General features: G+C 50.2%; 7 protein-coding genes across 7 annotated transcripts; 4 read left to right on the top strand and 3 right to left on the bottom strand.

Moving 5' to 3' along the window:
- The first annotated feature begins 15 nt into the window (after positions 1 to 15).
- F5J12DRAFT_50184 (uncharacterized protein) lies at positions 16 to 2,123 on the top strand. The gene is made up of 5 exons (XM_051739742.1): positions 16 to 327; positions 382 to 549; positions 605 to 990; positions 1,039 to 1,333; positions 1,398 to 2,123. Exons 1-5 carry the CDS (start codon positions 110 to 112, stop codon positions 2,005 to 2,007), a joined length of 1,677 nt encoding a protein of 558 aa, XP_051600775.1. The 5' UTR covers positions 16 to 109; the 3' UTR covers positions 2,008 to 2,123.
- Positions 2,124 to 2,353: 230 nt separating this feature from the next.
- On the top strand, positions 2,354 to 4,087 carry F5J12DRAFT_935431 (uncharacterized protein; the record flags this gene model as incomplete). Its single annotated transcript, XM_051749612.1, has 5 exons — positions 2,354 to 2,511; positions 2,564 to 2,722; positions 2,798 to 3,015; positions 3,070 to 3,446; positions 3,487 to 4,087. 5 exons carry the CDS (start codon positions 2,354 to 2,356, stop codon positions 4,009 to 4,011), a joined length of 1,437 nt encoding a protein of 478 aa, XP_051600774.1. The 3' UTR covers positions 4,012 to 4,087.
- A 1,365-nt stretch (positions 4,088 to 5,452) lies between these two features.
- F5J12DRAFT_825221 (kinase-like domain-containing protein) lies at positions 5,453 to 8,456 on the bottom strand. Its single transcript, XM_051745465.1, has 9 exons — positions 8,074 to 8,456; positions 7,951 to 8,018; positions 7,238 to 7,882; positions 6,707 to 7,184; positions 6,573 to 6,638; positions 6,349 to 6,522; positions 6,219 to 6,293; positions 5,925 to 6,164; positions 5,453 to 5,868 (listed from the first exon to the last, which is right to left on the bottom strand). The coding sequence occupies exons 1-9, from the start codon at positions 8,074 to 8,076 to the stop codon at positions 5,626 to 5,628; spliced, it is 1,992 nt and encodes a 663-aa protein (XP_051600773.1). The 5' UTR covers positions 8,077 to 8,456; the 3' UTR covers positions 5,453 to 5,625.
- Positions 8,457 to 8,699: 243 nt separating this feature from the next.
- Positions 8,700 to 10,854, bottom strand: F5J12DRAFT_825212 (snare associated Golgi protein-domain-containing protein). The gene is made up of 8 exons (XM_051745464.1): positions 10,429 to 10,854; positions 10,264 to 10,369; positions 10,140 to 10,197; positions 9,978 to 10,087; positions 9,790 to 9,929; positions 9,610 to 9,735; positions 9,415 to 9,556; positions 8,700 to 9,360 (listed from the first exon to the last, which is right to left on the bottom strand). The coding sequence occupies exons 1-8, from the start codon at positions 10,607 to 10,609 to the stop codon at positions 8,790 to 8,792; spliced, it is 1,434 nt and encodes a 477-aa protein (XP_051600772.1). The 5' UTR covers positions 10,610 to 10,854; the 3' UTR covers positions 8,700 to 8,789.
- Positions 10,855 to 10,922: 68 nt separating this feature from the next.
- Positions 10,923 to 11,942, bottom strand: F5J12DRAFT_825204 (Plectin/S10 domain-containing protein). The gene is made up of 4 exons (XM_051745463.1): positions 11,855 to 11,942; positions 11,660 to 11,744; positions 11,420 to 11,603; positions 10,923 to 11,361 (listed from the first exon to the last, which is right to left on the bottom strand). Exons 2-4 carry the CDS (start codon positions 11,709 to 11,711, stop codon positions 11,154 to 11,156), a joined length of 444 nt encoding a protein of 147 aa, XP_051600771.1. The 5' UTR covers positions 11,712 to 11,744; positions 11,855 to 11,942; the 3' UTR covers positions 10,923 to 11,153.
- A 52-nt stretch (positions 11,943 to 11,994) lies between these two features.
- On the top strand, positions 11,995 to 15,098 carry F5J12DRAFT_825199 (uncharacterized protein). Its single transcript, XM_051745462.1, has 6 exons — positions 11,995 to 12,368; positions 12,417 to 12,746; positions 12,801 to 13,211; positions 13,264 to 13,548; positions 13,609 to 14,478; positions 14,533 to 15,098. Exons 1-6 carry the CDS (start codon positions 12,038 to 12,040, stop codon positions 14,760 to 14,762), a joined length of 2,457 nt encoding a protein of 818 aa, XP_051600770.1. The 5' UTR covers positions 11,995 to 12,037; the 3' UTR covers positions 14,763 to 15,098.
- Positions 15,099 to 15,996: 898 nt separating this feature from the next.
- F5J12DRAFT_912535 (uncharacterized protein) lies at positions 15,997 to 16,892 on the top strand (the record flags this gene model as incomplete). Its single annotated transcript, XM_051749073.1, has 2 exons — positions 15,997 to 16,120; positions 16,185 to 16,892. Exon 2 carries the CDS (start codon positions 16,392 to 16,394, stop codon positions 16,890 to 16,892), a length of 501 nt encoding a protein of 166 aa, XP_051600769.1. The 5' UTR covers positions 15,997 to 16,120; positions 16,185 to 16,391.
- Positions 16,893 to 20,963: the final 4,071 nt, after the last annotated feature.

The following is a 20,963-nucleotide window of genomic DNA, read 5'->3' as shown; positions in this document are numbered from 1 at the left end:
ATACTCTCCGCTGCAGCCGACTAAGCCCAATGACAACCACGCCTTATCGACGACAGCCAGGCCTTAAAAGCCAGAGGCAATCCACATCCCAGTGATTTAGTTACTAACCATGGCCACGTCTTCCCCCCCAGAGATCATTGTCCCTGCTAAACCCTCCTCCCCGGAGGTGCTCGCCCGTCTCTTCCCCGGGCTCAAACCACCCCCGTCTGTGTTGGCTCCTACTCGCATCGCGAACAACGGTCCCGATGCATTGGCTGCGTTACTCACCGCACTCAGAGACAACCACGAAAGGAGCCACGTATTCTTCAACCAGTTCAGTTTCCACAAGTATGTCCTGCCCTCTCATGCCCACGTTTCGATCTGACTTCCCTCTGCGATCAGCCATTCCACTCATCACTTGCTCGCCATCTACGCACTTGGGGCACCAGGCCCGGTGATTACCGCCGCCTATGAGCTTACTCATCTTGACCATCAGCGAATTGCATTCGTTGCACCCGAAAACGTGGTGATCACCGACGACAATTTCACTGATTATCTCGGAAATGACCAGTACGTCCTTACCTCTCAGATCCCCCCAGATCAATCAACCCATCTCCCATCCTAGGAATTATAATGCGTATCTCGATTACTTCCACTGTATCGTCCTCCAACCTGGCGCGACCATCCCTGATATCATAGAGAAATATATCTTCTCTGATTACTACAACATTAGGATGCCAAAGGAGGGCACTCAACAGCCAGAAATGTTAAACAGGTTCTTGGAAATTCTTTTACACCCCATCATTCACGTCGGATATGGTGCCGAGTTTGGCCTCCTAGGCATGATCGCGGAAGGTACGGAACTAATTCGCTCCACCGCTACATCCGTTCACCCGCCTGTTGCAGGTCTGGCCTGGACTGCCGTCCATCCTGCGGGCGCGACGACGCTCATCTCACGCCTTCTGTTTACTCCCGAGCGTACCACTCCACTCACAGAGTTAGAGAAACAAGGTATGTGGGGTACAGATTAGCGCTTGGTCTCACTCACTTCCAACTCAGAGCCTGAATGGATGCCCAAGTCTGGCACACGCCTTAGAGCGCTGAATATCTTGTCACTCATGCTCCGAGATACGCGCTTCTTCGGTTCGAGAGTTCTCGACAAGCACGAGTTTGCTGCCATGCTCGAGTCACATGGCGAAATCTTTAACAAGTACGCCGAAATGTGGGATTGCAACATCGAGAACCAAGAAGACTTGGAAAAGTACCTAGAGGAGATCATCTTCGCCGACATGCTCATGTACGGCGTCGGAAGCTGGGATGGTGACGATGCCGAATATCGTGCCGACTTCTTCACGTGTGTATATCTCATGCGATATGGCCGGATCTGATCATTTCTGATGGGCTGATTATCTGTATAGCGGCCATATCGTCACATCTGCTCTCTTTTTGCCGTCCCTTTGTGCCCATATATCGCGTCGGTCTCAGACATTGCTGCTTCGTGCCCACTTCTTGACAAGCATCACGTGGTGGGTGGTCCGTGGGAGATCCCCCTTCCCGTTGAAAGAATTTACCGCCACCCCGCTTCCGCCGTTCCCAAATTCCCCGTCTGCAAAGCACTCAACGACTCTTCCGGGTCCCCAGCCCGCTGCTGCATCTGACGCTCTTCCGTCCCCCAACTCTCCGTACGCGTTAGTCCCCAATCCGTGGTACCCAATCCTCGCAAATGCGATCGTCCATCCAAACGAGCACTTGTGCAAATTCCAACGTGCACTCGCGCATTTTGCGACACTGTACGGTCACCGGCAAGCTGGCTTTGTGATGGAGTCGTTGTCTAAGGATGGGGTGGATGTGGATCCCAACTACGCCTACCTGGACGGCTCGGTGTTCTTACGAGTTGCGTGGCTCACGAGTGCAGCGTTGGGTTGGGTAGTCCAGGGTGAGGCTAACACTGGGATTTGGAACTATCAGGAGTTTGAGCAGAAGGCGTATGACGATTTGGCAATGTTGGAAGCACAAGGGAAGGCCTAGTGCCCGACTACTGAAATGGATATCACTGTGACATTGCGCCCTCTTACAAATGAATAGATCATTTGACTTAATCAGCTGACGTCACGGATAGTGGTCGTACATAAGGATGGTTGCATATGCTCAGTTGGGGGCCAGAAGGCTTTCAATTCCCATCTTTTCCCCGCGCTGTTGATCTGTGCTGATAACCATGGCTGAGGTTTCCCCCGAGCTTGATCAGACTGCTGATTACCCGTTTCACCGCAAGCCTGAGATCCCCGTCGTCGTACCGCCTACTAGTGCACATGGCATCAGTCCGTACTCGGCCGAGGCTGCTGCTACCATCCAAGTCCCTCCCAAGCCACCTTACATGGAGCAGCTTTTCTATGTCCCAAACCCTCCTCTGTCTGCGATAAGCCCTCAGAGATTTCCAGGGGCTGATCCTGAATCGACAGATGCTCTCATCCGAACGTTGTCCCACAACCACGTTGCCTGGCATATCTTCTTCAATTACAAAGGATTCCACAAGTGCGCTCAGGTGCTTTCGTTTTCATGTTAGAATTGACAGGCTTTGTATTAGTCATGCCCCACATCACCTGCTTTCTATCTGGGCGATGGGCGCTAGTGGTCCAGTCATAGATGCCGCATATGCGACACACTGTGTGTATCAGCGGCCTGCATTCGAATCGCCTGGACACATCACACACGATAACGTCCACAAGCATCTCGACGATGAACGGTACGTAGTCCCTCCTTTTTGTCCCACCCGTACACTAGTCCGTCATCTTCAACTAATCGCGGATTTATTATATAGCTATTACGCGGCCTATCTCAAGTTCTTCTCAGCTGAGGTCCTCAAGCGCGGCCTTCCAGAGTGTTTGGAAGAATATGTATTCTCTTCTGCTGCTAATTTTACTCGTGATGGTGGCGAACAACCCGCAATGCTGTCCCGATTCGTCATGGGCGCCATTCACCCTTTCATACATACCGGTTTTGGAGCAGAGTTTGGCCTGGCGGGTGTCAGCGCAGAAGGTATTAGTATCCGTTTTTAATATCGTCATGCTGATTCACTGTGCGAGAATATAGGGTTGGCAATGACTGCTGTACACCCTTCCAACTTAGACTTAATCGACAGAGCCTGGTTCCCGGACGTCGTCTCCGAACCTAATATCAAAGGTGGTACGCGGAGCGCATTGACGATTTTATCTCTCATCGCATGTGATCCTCGTTTTTCCAACGTCAAACGAATCGAAGGTGGCCTCCTTGCCGGGGGCCTCAAGAGATACGGCAAGGCCATCCGCGAATACGTGGAAATGTGGAAGTTCGATATATCTTCCGAAGTCAGTCTGGCCGACGCGGTCGAGGAGCTCTCTTGGGTGAACACCTTGATCTACGGGGTCGGTGGTCATGTCTCGAACCAACGCTTCAAGGCAGATTTCTTCCTCATGCATCTTTTTGACCTCGTCGCTCTTTCTTCCGAGCTTAGTTGCGAATATTCCCAAGTATTCGTCTCGCAGGCTCTTTCTCCTCACGTACTTCATCACGTCCCTCGTATTCTATGTTGCTCGCGGTCGCCCAAAACTAGACGTCCGAGCATTCTACGAAGGGACGCAACATCTGCTACATAAAGTCCCCGGAGTGCATACATCTCCTGCCCCAGGCACCCTACCGGACCCATCGTCAGATTTAGCACAAACGCCTAACACATGGCTTCCTCTCATTCAAACTGTGCTTGTTCACCCCAACGAGCACCTGTGCAAGGCGCAACGTGCCTTGGCACATTATTCTGCCCTGTACGGCACCCGCAGGAAAGGTGAACTATCTGGGCCGGTGGAAGGCCGGAGTTTGAGTGCTGCGCAGCTGGCTAGGGAGGACGAGGCGGAGGAGAAGGTAGGGCTGAAAGAGCTGGATGGAACTGTGTTCTTGCGTATTGCAATGTTGACGCAGAATAGGCTGGGATGGATGCGCGAGGGCGAGCATGAAGACCGTTGGGATTTTGATGGGTTCTATGCAGAAGAGAGTGCGTGAAAGGTGGGTAGGTGGAACGCCGAATGCACTTTAGTAAGTGATTGCCAAGAGGTGATTGTGGGCGTACTTCCACATGTTCGCTCAAACCTCTGTCTCTGAAAATGTACTACCAAAGAGACTGCGATGTAAATTTCCTTCTACTGGTTCCATATGTGAAAGACAGCAATAGTGCAATGGAAAAGGTCAAATAGAATGTATGGATGATGACAGTAATATTACAGTTTGATGTGCTTGTGGCAATCCTCTCATCACATGCTTTGACATGTCATTGTTATGCCCGGGCGCGGTGACTTCTTCAAATGGAATAGGCACAAAGCGCGCGAGGTGGGAGTCCACGGGCCAAACTTGTCGTAACCCCTATGGCAGAGTTATCACGATTATCTGACAGAGGTTCTGTCTACTGGCGAGTCCCTGAGGTTGTTCGCGCAGAGAGAGAACAAGGATGAAAGCGAAGTAATTAGCTCTGTTGCAGGCTATCGAAAAACTGAGGATACAAGGTAAAGTACGTGGGTTTATATACCCCTAAGTACGGGTACCCTACCAGTCGCGACAGACGCGTCGCGACGCGTATCCGCAGTAGTCAACAAAGTAATCACTGAAATAAGTATGAGTCAACCGGTGTCAAAGATGGGGGTAGTGAGGGAAACGAAGGCTATACCGACTGCGCCATCAATGCGCAGTGAGGAGCCAGACACCGGATCTATAGTACAATATACTGGTAACATATGTGAGTCAGAAAGAGTCGGAGAAAGGGAACGAGCCATTTCTACAATCACGGGGATCACAAGAGCGGTGAACGTCACGGACGGATCACGGTTGATGAGTCTCGACAGGCGTTGGAAATACCTGGACAACAGGTGATCCGAGGTCTCTGCGTAACATCCGTACTCCTAACACCACGACGACCACCAGGGACGCGACGAGGCACGTGATGCACGTGACTGCGACAAGTCGAAAAACGGAAAGACGGAAACGGAAGCATAACAGTCATTGGTGGCTTTTGCTGTTGTGTAAAACAGCTTCCCTTGCTCAACTGCCCTAACATGTTGTATGACATTGTGTGACACACTGACAGCATCCTTTTGTCAGTGTTCTTTCATTTCAGTCACCTCCTCCAAGAGACCTGTTGGGTCCATATATTCTTATAGTGGAAAAATAGACCTAAGCCAAAGGGTTTCTCCAGGCTAGATGGACCCATTCCCAGAGCATTGTGGGACTTTCCCCAGCATAAATAGACTTATTCCATGCTGTATGTATATTCTGCTTTTCTTATTCTGCTTGTGCCTACATTTAATTAACTTAGTATTGTGGTATGCATTTTGCTGTATTATATATTCTTGTGTTTTCACACTTGGGTAGCATAGTTATGGACACCTCAGTTGGCTATTGCACCCAACCAAGAGTACATTCTACAGTAGCATGCCAGGTAAAACATAGTTGACAAAAAGATGATTTTCCATGGAGATGCTAGCAGATAGGCACATAGTAATGTACACTGTATATGCAATGGCTTAGTACCAACTTGTGCATTAAAAATGTACCAGTAATATCGAAGTTAGATGTGCTGCTGCAATTCAGCAATCATGTAATCCATCAAATCACCACCTACTGCTATCACGTACAATAGCCAGCCATGGTAGCAAGTGCCTCCCTCACTGAAGCCATACTTGGTCGGAGCATGGGGATAGGATCCCAACACTGGTTCAGGATCTCCCAGAACTCCTCCTTCTGTTTCTCAGTGAACACGATCTTGCATGTCGTCGGTGCACCCCTGGATGGTTTGACGCCTCGCATTATGTCAACGGTCACAGCGGGGTCGTTCCACCGGTGAGCATATGGCGGGTATCCAGTAGCCACCTGACATACGTACATATATGATGTCCTCTCGCTATCAAACAAAAAAAAGGACGGACCTCCAGACATACGCATCCAAAGGAGTAGACGTCACTTTCGGTTGTGATTTGTGGAACCTCATCGTCGACGAGTGCAATAAACAGTTCAGGCGCCATCCAACGCGTTGAACCACGGTGCCCAGACGATCTTAGCTTCGCAGCTTGCAAACCGGACTCCATAAGTGACAGCTCCTCAATGACCGTGGAAAGTCCAAAGTCTGTGATGACGGCAGTACCAGCATCACTGATGAGAATGTTTGTCTAAAACAAGTTTAATGTCTTGACCAGAGAAACGCGAGGTGGATGGTCGCGTACCCCTCTTAGGTCACCATGCACAACGACAGGCTTCATATTGTGCAGGTAGCTCGCTCCTGAGGCAACTTGCAACAACTTATTTGTTTTGTTGGGAACGGCAGGAGTTCATTAGATACTAAAATTCACGTACCAATGCCAGCCTATCTGGTTGCACGTCCTCTCTTTCAAGATAGTGCATAATAGTGCCATTTTTGCACCAAGGGGACACCATTGCCATTGAGTTTGCAGACTGAATGACGCCGTAGAGAGGGGCGATGTTGGGGTGCTGCAAACGATACCATGCGATCACCTCGGCTTTTAGGCGCTAACGAATCATGAGAAACACAACGAATATCACGGCAGTTATGAAGTTACCCTGAGGACTTTCTCCCGTACATCCTGGGCAACGCCATAGCATTGACGGAGGAACTTGAGGGCCACCTGTTGAACCGAAGCCTCATTGTCAATGACATCACCGCCAAATTGGATTCGGTTAGAACAGTACACACCACCCTGGATTCTCCAGCTGAATTGGTCCACACACCTTTCCATACATCTGCAAAACCACCGTGGAACACGGGATGCTGGCCGACCTTGGTGACCTCATCAGTCAAGTCTACTAGCACCACACTGCCCTTGATGAGTAACGTCTTAGTGACCGTTTCGAGAGTCGCTTTCTGCCGCGCGCGTTGTTTAAGGCGGGAGTAATCAAGATGCTCTGGTATCCAACGAAACACGTCGTAGCTGGATATGGCTTGCACAACGGAGGTAAGTGAAGAGAAGTACAGGATGGATGGATGGGTTTGGAGGAGTGAAGCATTACGCAGGTGGACATCGGAGGCAGATTCGAGGTCGACATCGATACACCTTGCCTCTCCGTCGCTACCATTGGGGATAGACGGAATAGGCGCATCTTCCGCATCCTGTGTGCCCAAGATATATAAACAAATGGTAGGCATGACTGGAAACAGCAGGTGGCAGGATGACCTGAGATACATGCGTGAAATCATTTGCAGATAGAAAAACCGCAAGACACCTACATGTCCCTACTGAAATCTTCGTCGAGGGTTGCAAAGCAAGTCTCGGGCAACACATATTGACATCCCTCTGCAGCGACCCCGACACAGATGTCTGCCCGACAAAAGTTCCAACAATTCAAGCCTTGGAAGCGAGAAAGCCTGCGTGTGTCAAGTAATTCATGGTGTAGAAAGGAGTGATAACTGCTGAGGAGGGCACGCCTACGGACCCGATGCCAAGCGTGACAGGCATTCACAGTGGCACCATTTTCAGCCATGACGCGTTGAGTCAAGCTATCGATTGTCGACTCGTATGATTTACTGTTGCGATAGCGTAGGAAGACAAAATACCGAAGGAGCCGATCGCGAGAACGGTTTGAGATTGGTATTTCTTTTCTTTCGAGTGACCGAGTGCCATTTTGCAATGAACGAACTCTCAATATGAGGTCTGCGAGGATTCTTTCAACCTCGTTCTCTAGCCGCATAAACGCTTGCTCTGCTGCACGTACGGCAGACTGACAGCCTTCGTCTAATATGTCAGAAAGGAAGTCCTGAAACACGGTGATTGTTTGTGCCGGAACACGACGCGTTTCGGACAGAGTATTGTTAAAGACGTCGTAGATATGCACGCGATGGTCATCGAGGGTGCGCCTAGACGAATCCGGATCACTGACATTAAGTTGAGAGAGATTCAGAATCAGATGCGGTGATATGAGTCAGAGGTTCAACAGCCGTACGCATCCGATAACCAGAACTTCCAGAAGAACTGGGGAATGTACGGATGAACATCGGTGGCGGGTTCGGTCTTACACGAGGTAAGTCTAAGACGGCAACGCCAAAGGCAACGCTGGTGGACATACCATGGAAATTCCGTCGGACGCCGGTGAATCTGCGATGACCTGGTGGAATACACCCCGACGTAGACAATGGCGGTGCCAACTGGGCAGTAGTCCAGCGACCTGGACGTGAGTTTGCTTTACTTAAGGACTTGTGGAGCCTTGGCATAGCCCCATTATGAAAGGAACACGCAGTGGAGCAGGCACTCTGTGGGAGGCTACACTCCACCCATTCCAGGGTAAAGGCAAATCCCCTCCGGATATTGTGTGATATCGGACACCAATCCCATCACAGGCAAAGCAACCAAACTGATGTGCGAGAAGGCATCCACCCACGTGACCGTGTCGGGTGACCCTACACAGGCAGGAAATGAGTGCTGTATGCCCTCGTCGCTCTCACATACATACTGTCCAGTACTGGACAGAAAAAGTGGTTTGCTGATAAGAATGGAGAGGACACAGGCCTAGACTCCTAATTGGGAGTCCTCATACCAAGTCATTAGGCACAGTCCAGAGATGACTGTCACGCACAACCACATAGCTGCAGGCCCAGTCGCGAGGAGAGATGCATGCGAATACAAGCAACCATAGTAGTACGAAGGGGTATCGAGATGGTCACTAAAGAATATAAGTTATCTGAGAATACTAACACTACTGTTATGTACAATTCGGCTTGGTGGGAAGGACTGTGGCGAGAGGCGAATATGGAATGTGTACATGAGTGTCTGTATCTCTGAAAATCACTCTCGATAGGATGGAGGGGAGCTGACACTAGAAGAACCTCCCTTGACAGGCCCGAAACTGTGTTGTGGTGAGGCGAAAGCATAGTTAGCGTCAGACGACATTCCTCGAGGTGGAGGAGAGGCAACAGGCGGGATGGCCGCAGCCTCAGTAGCTTCCTCCCTTTCAAACGGATTCTTGAGCGGACCGATAGGTTCGGGATCCGGGAGGGTCTGCAGCGGATAGCTCTGTGGTTCTGAAGGGCCAGCTTGGAACTCCCACCCTACGCTGTCGGAGCTCTGTTGGCGGTGCCTTCCAGTCGGGGTTGCACTTTCACCACGCAGCGTCGTGAGGCTGGAGTCTAAGCCTTCGTTGACTCGACGAGGTTGAGGAGCATAAACGTGGGGTTCGGTCGTCGTGTACCCCACAGCACGACCCTGCTTATCCCACTTCTGGTGAGGGGGGTCGTACGGGGTATCCGATGTGGCAAGTGAGAGATCCGAACGGGCAGGGTTGAATATAGCGTCATCAAACGTCCCGGTAGCATCGACGTTTTGATAGATACCGTCGCTTCCGCCCGAGTTGACTTGGCTGTAGCGAGAGAAGGTCATATGGAGTGATAGTGGTGTGGTGAAAGACACCTACCGGGCCTTTCGACGTTCGTAGATAACGTCAGGTTTGACTCTGTTCACTTCCTTCTGAATATACCACATCGCTGCCACAGTTACTACGGTGGTGATAGCGGCCACGACATAACTGAGTATCTTGTCACGGGTAGTGGTTGAACCTGTCGACCCAATCGACGTCAGCGAGCGCACGCCCTAGGGTAATTACCATTACCGTTTGCGTCGTCCTCCAGAAGGGTTCCAATATAAACCGTTATGAATTGCTTCGGCATGGAGAGAATAGCAGCTGCAATGAAGACGAGTATGTTCATGCCACACACAGCGAAGATGGCGGTCGTAACTAATGCAAGAATCACATCACGGAAGAAACGAGTCCGCGCAACGGAATGCTTACAATGACCCGGCACAGCACTGTATCTTACAATGAGAGCTATCTTGAATCCGCCTTCTCGAACTAGCTTCGAAAGGCATGCATATTGGATGTTGGTCTTTTCCTTTTTGTCGGCGTATGATTTCAAGAAATATTTGAAGGTGCTGTAAGAGATCAATGGGACGTAGAACACAGGACGAAACCAAGCTCACTAGAAGTTACCGATTTCGCCGAGTAAAGTTCCTGCTGCAGTAATTGCAAATCCAACCCAGACTCCCCAAACGAGTCCAACCACGATGGCCAGTATCTCGTGTCCAAACAGCTGTATCCACGAGTCAGAGCAGTTGTTGGGCAGACAGGAACGAATATCGAACCGGAGGGAAGGATATGACAAAAAATATAGCGATAGGGATCAACCAGCCAAAGGACAAGCTATGAAAGGGGGAGATGAGATGAGTTCTATCATTCCCGACGGGGCATCGTCACGTCTGCGCTCACTTATGCATCCAGTTGGCTGCGGGTTGTATCGCATGCACAATTTGCTTGTCGTAGATATATATGAGAAGAGCGACGACGATAACGACGATTGCGACTACATAGTAAACTGGGCGCCATAGATATCAGCAAGCGCTGGGCTGAACGATGCCTGGTGAATGAACACACTGAAGTATTGTTTCGAGAATATTTTCTCCTTGTTCAAGATGCGTCTGATATCAAACATGGCAGTCTGGTTGAGTGCCGCAATCTCGCTCGGAGACGGGCTCGGCGTCCTTGAGGCGCCTCTGGCATCCTGGCCGCAATGTGGGCTATAGGGCTGGTATGGGTCGTGTCCGTAGGGCGGCATGTCGAGGAAACGGGTTGACAATGAGGCTGGTCGTGAGGGTAGAGATCAAGGAAAGTGGGACAGCTGTGACTTGTCCAGTCCGGGAATTTGTCGCCGCTGGCAGTCGAATTTCACGGTTTCAGTTGGGCTTGGCCCTGCGTGCGTCTCGACAACTGTGGAGTTGTTGTTCAACGAGGCAGTTCGCCACTGCCGCTTGTCACCGCAATCGCATGTCATTAAGGCAGCCACTATCGACTGAGCTCGTCGCGATTTTACACTGCTCTGCCCATTCTACACCGGCAACAAAGTATGTACCCTACGGTGTATTGTACTGCGGGGAACGACTGTGGGAATGCCAAGCAAGTTGGAGCCCGACACGACTGGAATCCACACAACTTCCAAGGAGGACAAAATCGTCGTCCATATATTTTGTGTACTGAGAGCTACGTGAAACAACAGTGTCATCCGTCAGCACAACGGGTAGTAAAGCGGGCGTGAGGTTTCCCGACAGTCACTTCGGCAGCTGGACTCCCAAGCGACATCCAACCAAGGTCGCAATCAACTTCTACTCTCTGGGGGCACCTCGACCGGCATCTGCAAACTGTGGCCTGAACTCGCTGGGCGCACCACCCTCCTTTCTCCGGTAATCTTCCCTATCACCGCGAGGGGCGCGGTATGCACCACCCTCGCCACCTTGGCGCACAACGGCAGGACGGGGAGGACGGACAGCCCGCTTGTGGGTAGCAGGAACAATCTCATCTGGGAGATGTAGCCTGTAAGGAAAATTTAAGATTTTTCACGATTCTCTTCGGATGACTACAACGGACGTACCATGCACGGAGATAGTCGACACCTTCTGGAGTGAGGACGTAGTAGTAGTATTGCCACGAGAACTGAGTCTTGACCAATCCCTTGGAGGTCAAGCTTTGCATGGCCTTGATTACCTCGAGGTTAGGAACATCAAGGTCTTCGTGCTTGGGCGCATTGTAATCCTTCTTGGCCACAAGGACACCCTCTGCGTCATACATATCAGAGCGGGGATCGCGGGCGGTCGCCGTACCATATACACACCCTTGAAGAGGTTTTCGTAGATAGCGCGCCTGTTCTTCTTTGAAATGATCATGCTGGGCAGGTTGTTGCTGTGTTACTTGAGATGCTTTGGTAGGAGTCAGCATCGTTCGGGGAGACAAGCCATCCAGCGTCTGCGACGCCTCCACACACAAGAGCGTATCGAGATCTGCAGATATGGCCAAAAGGCTGACTTACAGCACAACGATAGTCTTGATATCTTGAATGCTTGACGTCGTGCCGGACAGCGAGCTCGAGGATAGGTTGCCTTGGGCGGATGCACATCGGCAAACTCCGAAGCCAACGGCATCAACCGGCTGGGGGTGTGGCTGTTCACCGCACTTGGAACTGCCGCACTGACCCGCGTTACACAGGCTCGCTATGCAACCTGAAACACTGGAGTTCTATGACAGTGTTGATTTGGAGATATCACAGGCTACATTTGACGCCGTCTTTCAGAAATTGACAGAGTTGGGGGCTCTTTCGCTCCATCAATATCTGCACGACTCTGACTCCAGTACTGCGATATCGTCTACCACTGATCTATCCTTATATCCATCTGCGTCCACTTTGTCCCTCCCCACGTCACCGACAAGATCTTCAGAACATGCACGCCACAACGCCGTTTCACGTCTAAACGAGATATGCCAACGTGTCTTTGGTAACACAGATCCTCTCCGATACGAGTTCCTGGAGGAAAATGGTCCCAAAAGTACGCTCGACTAGCGCAGAATCCCTATCTGGCACTCACGATTGTCAGGCAAACAATGCATATTGACGATTGCCCGCCATGATGGCACGAAACGTTCCTATACCACTCAGCCGATTTTTCAGAAGAAGGCCGAAGCCAAAGCGGAGGTCTCCAGGATTGCAATCGAGATGGGTGCTCTTGACTTCCTCATGTACGGAGAGAGCGAGGAGCAGAAAGAGAAAAGGAATTCACCTACGTCTTCTGCTAGCGACGGGCTATCCAGTGGGGGCAGCTCATCAACTCAGGCCATTGACGTTATCGAGAGTTGTTGTATCCAATGGCGAGCTGGAAGAGTCGTACCACGTTGGATTGCACTAACCGAGCCAAGGTTTGGACTTAGTGAGTACCCGTTCTTGCTTTCACCATCACATCGTTCATCGAACTATGACGCAGAACACGGTTGCGCTCTTCAAGTTAAACTTTCTCCCCACGTTGACCACGTTTACATGTCTGAGCCAACCTTTGACACCTATGACGAAGCCAAGGAAGCGTGTGCTGCAGCTGCTATAACGGAAGATGTGCTACGCTTTATCAAACACGGTGACGGCCAAGTCCGTCCACCGTCTCCTCGACAGTCTCGAAGCCCACTCTTGGATGAGAAGAATAAACGTTCGAACCACCTCAAACTCCCATTGACTCTTCAGAATTTCTTTGACTCTCTCCCAAGACCTCTTCCCGAGACACTCGATACAAGCAATGCATACCAGATTAATGCAACTGCCTGGCTTAACTCCCTGATCCGGAACTCAAAGGGCTCGAAATTCGCCATGGTCTCCTATTATATTTCCGGTTCTACCCCTGGATGTGAGTGTGCTCACTTGTGTACATAACTATGCTCATTCTCATCCTTTTGTAGTACACGGTTGTCTATTGAGGATTGATCGTCCGGGCACCTACAGAGCTTATCTTGTTGACGCCGAGTTTGCTAAGCGCGCCGATGCGAAAGCAGCCGTGTGCCTGAAAGCTATGTCTTGTGGAGTTGGCGAATATATTCGGACCATCGTCTCGTCCGTCGAATCGAAGCTGACATCGCAGATGCGCTCGTTCTCAAACAATTACATTCACCCTACATTACAGTCGGAACTCAGCAAGATCGACCCCGGCTTGTACCCGCATTTCGAATTTGAGAAGGAGCGAGATGGTAAGTAAAATGCTCACTTAGCTCACATTGTCGTGATCACGACTTTCCTTTCCCTTTGAGCTTTTGGAGCCACTTTGCTTGTCAAGTTGTCTGCTTCGTCCATCCCTGAGCAATCACGAAAGTACATGGCACCGTGCGAATACGGTAGTAAGGCCGACGCAAAGGCGGCTGTAATTGCACTAGCGGCGGAGCAGGGCGTCATCGAATTTGTTCGTTTTCGAGGGCGACCTCCTCCGCCTGGCTACTGTAGTCCCTACAAATTGCAAAACCACGATGGGGATACTTCAAGGAGACGACCCCAACCAGACAGTCGAGACGACAGAGAAACGAGACCGTCAAAGAAACAGAAGAGAAATGTGCCTCGAGGTAGTGGCAAGGATCCTAGTGGGCATGAAGGTACACCCGGTCAAGAGCACCAGGTCGATGGTGGTAGTAGCTATGACCAGAGCTACGGGATTCCCAGACTTGATGGGGCCAGTGGAGCACAGGAGTTCGGAGCAGATTGGCCCTTCACAGGACCCGGGAACGTACGTGAACCGGGTCGACCGTCTGGGCCTCCCCTCCACGGAGTTGCTAGCAGTTGTCATTACGGCCAGCTTCCGTTCAACGATCCCTCGTCCTTATCTATACCTTTCGACTCCAGTCCCTACGTCTTGGGCGGTACAAATGACTTTCTAGGTCCCGGCCTCCTTAACTCCATCCAACCTCTAGTGACGCACTCCCTATCACCACTCTTTCCCGTCATTCCCCAGCATGCTATTCCTCTGGGGCATTCCAATGTACCCGCACCCGTACTTGTCAACACTGCAGCGATGCCAATAACCCCCGCTCGGTCTGCAGATTCTGCTCTAGAGCCCGGAGAAGTTCGATCACCCATATCCCCACTATGTAGTCAAAATGTTCGCAGTTGGATACGGTCAAGCGGACAAGGTTGGTGCACTGATCATGTATATTCAGATAATCTTTTATTCATCCATCGACCAGGTGAAACAAGTGCAAAGACCCTCGATCCACGCAGGAAGACTATATCGAAACCCACTCGGACACCTGATGAGGCCACAACTGTGCCATCTGAGTCGAAAGGAGGGTTCAAGCGCACTGCAGGTTTACAGACTGCCACCAGAACCCCGACAGTGTCGGTGGGGCGGACGAATAATACTGGCGGCAAGGCGGAGACGTCACATGTAGATGCGCTCACGGGTTCGTACGCTTGACGACTCTTATAACGTACTTGACCTCGAAATGCTGCATTTCTCGTGCAGAATACTGTATTCGCAATGACCATGGCAAACCCTCATTTCACGAAGAGCAGGAAGAGAATAACAAGTTCAAAGTGTGGATTATTATAGGGAAAGAGCGGTTTGAGCTTCTGAAGATGTACGAGAGTGTTGAAGAAGGACGAGAGCACGTTGCAAAGAAAGTTTTAGCGCGGCTGCGGCGCAATGGTGGTGGAGCGGAAAGATCGTGAGTCTGCTTATGGATGGCTCCTGTTGCAGAAGCTATGGGAGAGTCGAGCTATGATGTACAATAAGGGGTTGTAAGTGCGTCATCATAATGTGTACGATGCGTGCGTCGTTAGTGTGTCTTGACAATATCTCGACATTTCAAGGTACGAGACTTGTTGCTGGCTTTGCTCTCGGACATGTGCTCACTCATGGTTGCGCATGGACGCCGGGAATGGGTGAGGCTCACATACATGACTACCCTGTTGTACTTCGGATCTATTCCGATCTTCATGCTAATGCTGTCCTCGTTCCGTATCCTCAATATGTTTCAAATCGTTCAAAACCGTCGCTAGACGGTGTCCTAGACGGTAGTATTCGTCTCATCGTTGTTCGTCAACAATCAATCCATCCAGCATGACCACGACAAAGCACCCGCGTAGTGTGATACGGCTCTAAGCGATAAGGCACCATTTACTATAGGTCAACATTTGCTACCGTTGTACTTCAGCGCTGGAACACTGGTAAGGTAAACTTGACGCACGACAACAGTGGCTTCCGGGAGAGCTGTGTAGCAGTCTGACGCCAGTGTGCTAGTTCATCGAGGAGCGAGCAAGAAGGTAGGATGATAACCCCTCGAAACCACGATTCAGATCTCAGAGTCTTCATGCTGACTCGTTCCTTCATGAACTTCTATAGGCCCCTATGTAATGCTGCTTCATACAAAGCACAGAACTCCGAGTTGTTCAAGTCACCCTTCCGCCTCCCAGGTATCAAGGCGTGCCCAACCTTAAGCCTTCGACTCCTACACTCGTTCAGACGTGGTTCTACAAGATTGGAACTCTGTGAAGTTATGGTAATTTTACTTTCAGTCCAGCAATTGTTCGTAGTTGGAACGTCGGATTCGTGGTACATGCTGACGCCCGCCAACAGAGCCATCAATTTCACATCATGGATGAACTTGCTTCAGCGCGAGCCGAGCCGGCTTGCTTGGAGGACAATGAACAAAAGCTTGTCGAACTCCGTGCGGCAGCAGCGGTACAGAGGAAGAGAATCAATGAACTGATCTAAAAGCGTTTCCCTCTAGAGTCTCTGTCACTGGGACCAACTCTTGGCGGGGGGAGATCCTGGTACGTGTATCATGGTATTGGAAGGGTGTGGTTTAAGCCAATCCGAGTTTCTGGTCTGCAATAGAGATTGTTGGCCCGCAGAAGTCGAACCCTGCAGTGAGACTACAGTTGAAGAGAAGTCGCCAGGAGCTGCTTGATAGAGGTTCAAATCAGGATTTAACTCGGGCGGAACGAATGTGTTCATAGAGGTCTGGACCTCTTCATTCCTTGTGCAAACCGCTGGCGTAGTCCCTCCGTCTATTCACAGACTCAGAGATCCACGCCGTATATTATGGACCGTCTGGGTAGTATCGAGTTTCCATCCCTGAAACGTGTCGAGTTCGAGTTAAAGGTCAAAGCTTTTCCTAATTTCCTTTCTGCAACAAACGTCCCCGTTCTCGAGGAACTGAAGGTCAGCATCCTCCATCATAATCTACGTTCACCGCTTAGTGTGTTTTACAGTGAAATTCTGTGGCTCTGGACTGTATCAGGTTTAACGACTCCGCAGGTACGTCACTTCAAAAACTCAGTACTCATTCCGGTTCTGACACTGGTCTCATTATCCCTTTCGGGTTATAAACCACCGAGGTTACTCCACCCAAACAGTGTTCACTTTCCCGTCCTTGAGGTCTTGGAAATCAAGCTCGGGGATGCAGATGATTTCTTCAAAGCGATTGCAACCCCGAAGCTCAAATTTCTCGACTACACTGTTGGCTCGGAAAATCCACTCCCCACCTGCAGCAGCCTTGGGAACATGTTAAATAGTGTCAACCACGTCTCTCACGATGTTTAGCAGTATGTATGCCTTGGATGCTCTAGCTCTTTGCAGCGCTTCTCTACATGTATGCTGCGCTGAATTTTACTTAGAATCTGCGGTGCCGGCCTCTTTCGGTCCCTGCGAAGGTATCGATGGACTACAGTCTCTGCAGACCACTGGAAAAGCCTCGAAACTGTGGTACTTCGTGGGATGGACACGGAGATATTGCTGGAACCCCCTATTCGAGAAAACAATGTGTTCGTTCGGTGGCTTTTGGGGCTTTAGGACCAACAACTACTGTGCGTCCACATTGAAAGCTCCCGTTTCATAGAGAAGTTCATTAGGTCAGCGTGTAGGCTGTACAAAGTGCTGCCAGAACATTTTGTGGAGCTTGAAGGTATCACCCTATGTCGCAAATCGGAGCTTTCAAAATCAGCAGGTTCTTGTCCGTAGCTCGTGAGCGATTCCCCTAGTAACGTTGTTCATTTCCTCCCCTCGCGAATGCAATGTGTGTCGACATTCACCGGTCACCACTGGTCTCATGGACGACGAGCAGGTGTCCAAATAGGAAAACCAGGACAGTGGTGGGTAATAGTATAGTGCGTGCGGTGGCTTTGCATTGCATTTAGCCTGGTGCTCGTTCCTTATCGTCCAAATCCTCCTTGGCCTGTGATAGGTGAATATAACTTCTTACCAAGTTTGTGCCAGCTTTCGGGAGACCCACACTTCAAGATCGACAATACCTAGCCGGTCTACTGGTTGATACCGATACCATTGGTACAGCCCTATAGAAAACTTCATTCCTTTCGTCCGGGCTTGTACATGCAAGGGGGAAACCACGAAAATCACAGCACAACCACAGTAAAGCGCTAATGGTACGATGCTGCCCTCGCTCTGGAGCGATTGCGACGTCGGGTTTCAGGCAGGTGTTAATTACGTCATAGGCCGAAGAAGCAGGCCATTTTTATGGCTGATGTAAGCGTACGCTTACCACTGACACGCCACTCACACTATCGACATCGCTCATGCTAACACGTCACACTATCACACCTCCTATCGCGCTTTCGTTCGGGCATGCAGATCCCTCCTGTGTTGCGCTGTTTGGACTCTGAGGGTATATATACTGGTGCTGTCTGTGTCCACGGGGGAGATATCTCTTTCTTCCCTTTCTCTCTCTCTGTCCATCATCTTGTATCAGCGTATACGCTCGATTGCTCAAATCCACACGCCCGTCCACGTTCCGTCGTCGTTGTGATCGGTTTGAGTGTGTTCACCCCTCTGTGGTGAGTTCCAGCTGAGAACCTCCCCAAGTGCGAAGTGACATCCGACTACGGTTCAGCAAACCTCGCATGGCGTGCTCGGACTCTGAGTCTGAACGTTCGCCATGAAGGCCAGCTGGGTGACTGGGTTCAGTTAGCCTTTGGCTTAAATCCTGCCATTGCATTTTGGCCTCGAAACATGGGTAAAGTGCACTTGACGGACGCCGAATTTAGCGTTCATCAGAGAGCAAGTATGTAAGTACATGCGGTAATAACCAGGATGCCTCGGAACCAAAATTCGGAGTTTGGGAGTTGGAGCCGTTCATCTTTGGATATCGGTCTCGTTCGCGAGGATGAAGGGAGATAGCATTGCTATGGAAGAAACTCGTGGGGTGAAAGGAGAGGGAGATTAGGGCAAGCGCGAAGCGCTTGCCGGCCCAGAACGGCAGCGGTAACCTGCAGGGTGGGCGTGAGCTGCGAGGGCTGGTGGGACCGCCTCACTGCATGGACGAAACAGCAGGGTGTGCTGAAGTACTGGGGATCCCAGAAAATGAGACTGCGAGGCGCGGAAAACGAAGTTTGAGATGGGAAGTGGTGGGTGGGACGACGATGAGGCGCGGCGAACGAGGTGTTAGTGACCATCTCGATACCCCTTCGTACTACTATGGTTGCTTGTATTCGCATGCATCTCTCCTCGCGACTGGGCCTGCAGCTATGTGGTTGTGCGTGACAGTCATCTCTGGACTGTGCCTAATGACTTGGTATGAGGACTCCCAATTAGGAGTCTAGGCCTGTGTCCTCCCCATTCTTATCAGCAAACCACTTTTTCTGTCCAGTACTGGACAGTATGTATGTGAGAGCGACGAGGGCATACAGCACTCATTTCCTGCCTGTTTAGGGTCACCCGACACGGTCACGTGGGTGGATGCCTTCTCGCACATCAGTTTGGTTGCTTCGCCCGTGATGGGATTGGTGTCCGATATCACACAATATCCGGAGGGGATTTGCCTTTACCCTGGAATGGGTGGAGTGTAGCCTCCCACAGTGCCTGCTCCACTGCGGCACGGGAGGAAAAGGAAATGTGCCGCTTAATAGACGCTCGTCCGGAGACAAAAGCCTCGCGACGCCACAGAGCATCACCAAAATTGCAGAAAAACGAGATACAAATATATATAAATATATTCAATGTAGACACCAACGACGCTGTAGATAAAGGGCAGTCATGTAGTAAAATCTACGAATATGCTCTTCTACAGAGGAATGCCTGTTGATGCTGTTGTTGAATAGAGTTTCGATGTCATTTTCATTGACATGCTCGTTGTTGCTGTTCACTCTCCATGATATAGCAGATGACAACAACATATATCATGATCATAGCATTACAACACCATCATACCACACACAATCCCAATACCTGTAGCTATCTGAATGCATACATTGCTAGTTGGTGATTGATGGTTCCATCTTGAGAAATCCACAGAATACTAATATACAGAGCCAGTGTGGGACTTGGAGAGTAAAATGGCCAGGAAGTGTGCAAGTGAGAGAGCAGAATGAGACAGCAATGAGTGGATGAATAAAACACACAATGGTGGCTGCCTCAAATAGGTAACCACCAAACAACAGAACTTAATGAGATTAGGCATGCATGAGTTACTTTTTCTTGGAAGCCCACAAGCTTGATCTCCTTGTCATCATTTCCTTGGTTCACACCTTACTCTGATCCTTAGTCTTCTTGGAGTGTCCACCATGTCCCTCCTTTGCCATCTTAGAAGGCTTACTTGTGGCAGCCTTCCTACCCCACTGTGAATCACAGTCCATTAATGGACTACTCTGTTCGCCAGTGGAAAATGTCACACTGTGCTTGCATTTGAGTTGTGGCATCTGATCAGTGAGATTGTTCACCTGCTTTGCAGGTGAAGGATCCAGATTTGCTCATGATTGCCTTTGGGCACAGTGTTCCAGTTCTGAAGTAGAAGGCTGTGGTGAGCGCACTGGGGACAGCCAACTAAATGATGAACCTGTATTTTTGGGAGACTGGACTGGAGATGGAGGACTTCCTGGCGACACCCTGTGGCCATTTGTGTCATTTTCTGAAGCAGGTTTTGGTGAGCAAAAGGAGGACAGCTGACTGAATGAAAAACTTGTATTTTCGGGTGACTGGATGGGAGACAGGGGACTTCCTGGTGACAGCCTGCAGCCATTTGTGTGATGTTCTGAAGCTGGGGGCTGTGGGGTATTTGGGAAGGACACCTGAGTAGGTGAATGATTGTCAGAAGGGCGAGTCCCAGAAGACAGGCCAGACAAACTGGCAAGATGTGCAGCAATTTGTCACCTCATGATGGCAAGGTCATCATCATCATCATCATCATCATCATCATCATCATCATCATCATCATCATCATCATCATCATCATCATCATCATCATCATCATCATCATCATCATCATCATCATCATCATCATCATCATCATCATCACCTGCAGTGCCACAAACATCATTAAACAATACTCTATACCTTTGTGTCAGTATGCACTCCACAAGAGCCCCTTACATACCTGTTGTAATGAGAGAACAGCTCTTCCACCCAAGCCTTGTCTTCATTGTTGATGATAAAGTCAATAATTTGATAATAAAACTTGGAAAAAGAGAATTGCCCATTGAATTTGATGAAATTGTCTTGTGAACAGATGCTGAAATGTGCCTGTAGAAGTGTTACACCTCTACCAGGGGCATTGCCTTTTTCGACTTCTTGTGGTCACATGTGTCACATGCCTCATCACATCTCTGGTTGTCGTTGCTGTCTTAGGGGCTCGAATGCTCCAGGGGACTTTTGGATCTCCAACTG

This window comes from Pisolithus orientalis (assembly GCF_024613125.1).
Source record: "Pisolithus orientalis strain OTSU chromosome Unknown F5J12scaffold_11, whole genome shotgun sequence".
In the NCBI taxonomy this organism is placed as follows: Eukaryota; Fungi; Basidiomycota; class Agaricomycetes; order Boletales; family Pisolithaceae; genus Pisolithus; species Pisolithus orientalis.
This window is presented reverse-complemented; position numbering and strand designations above follow the sequence as displayed.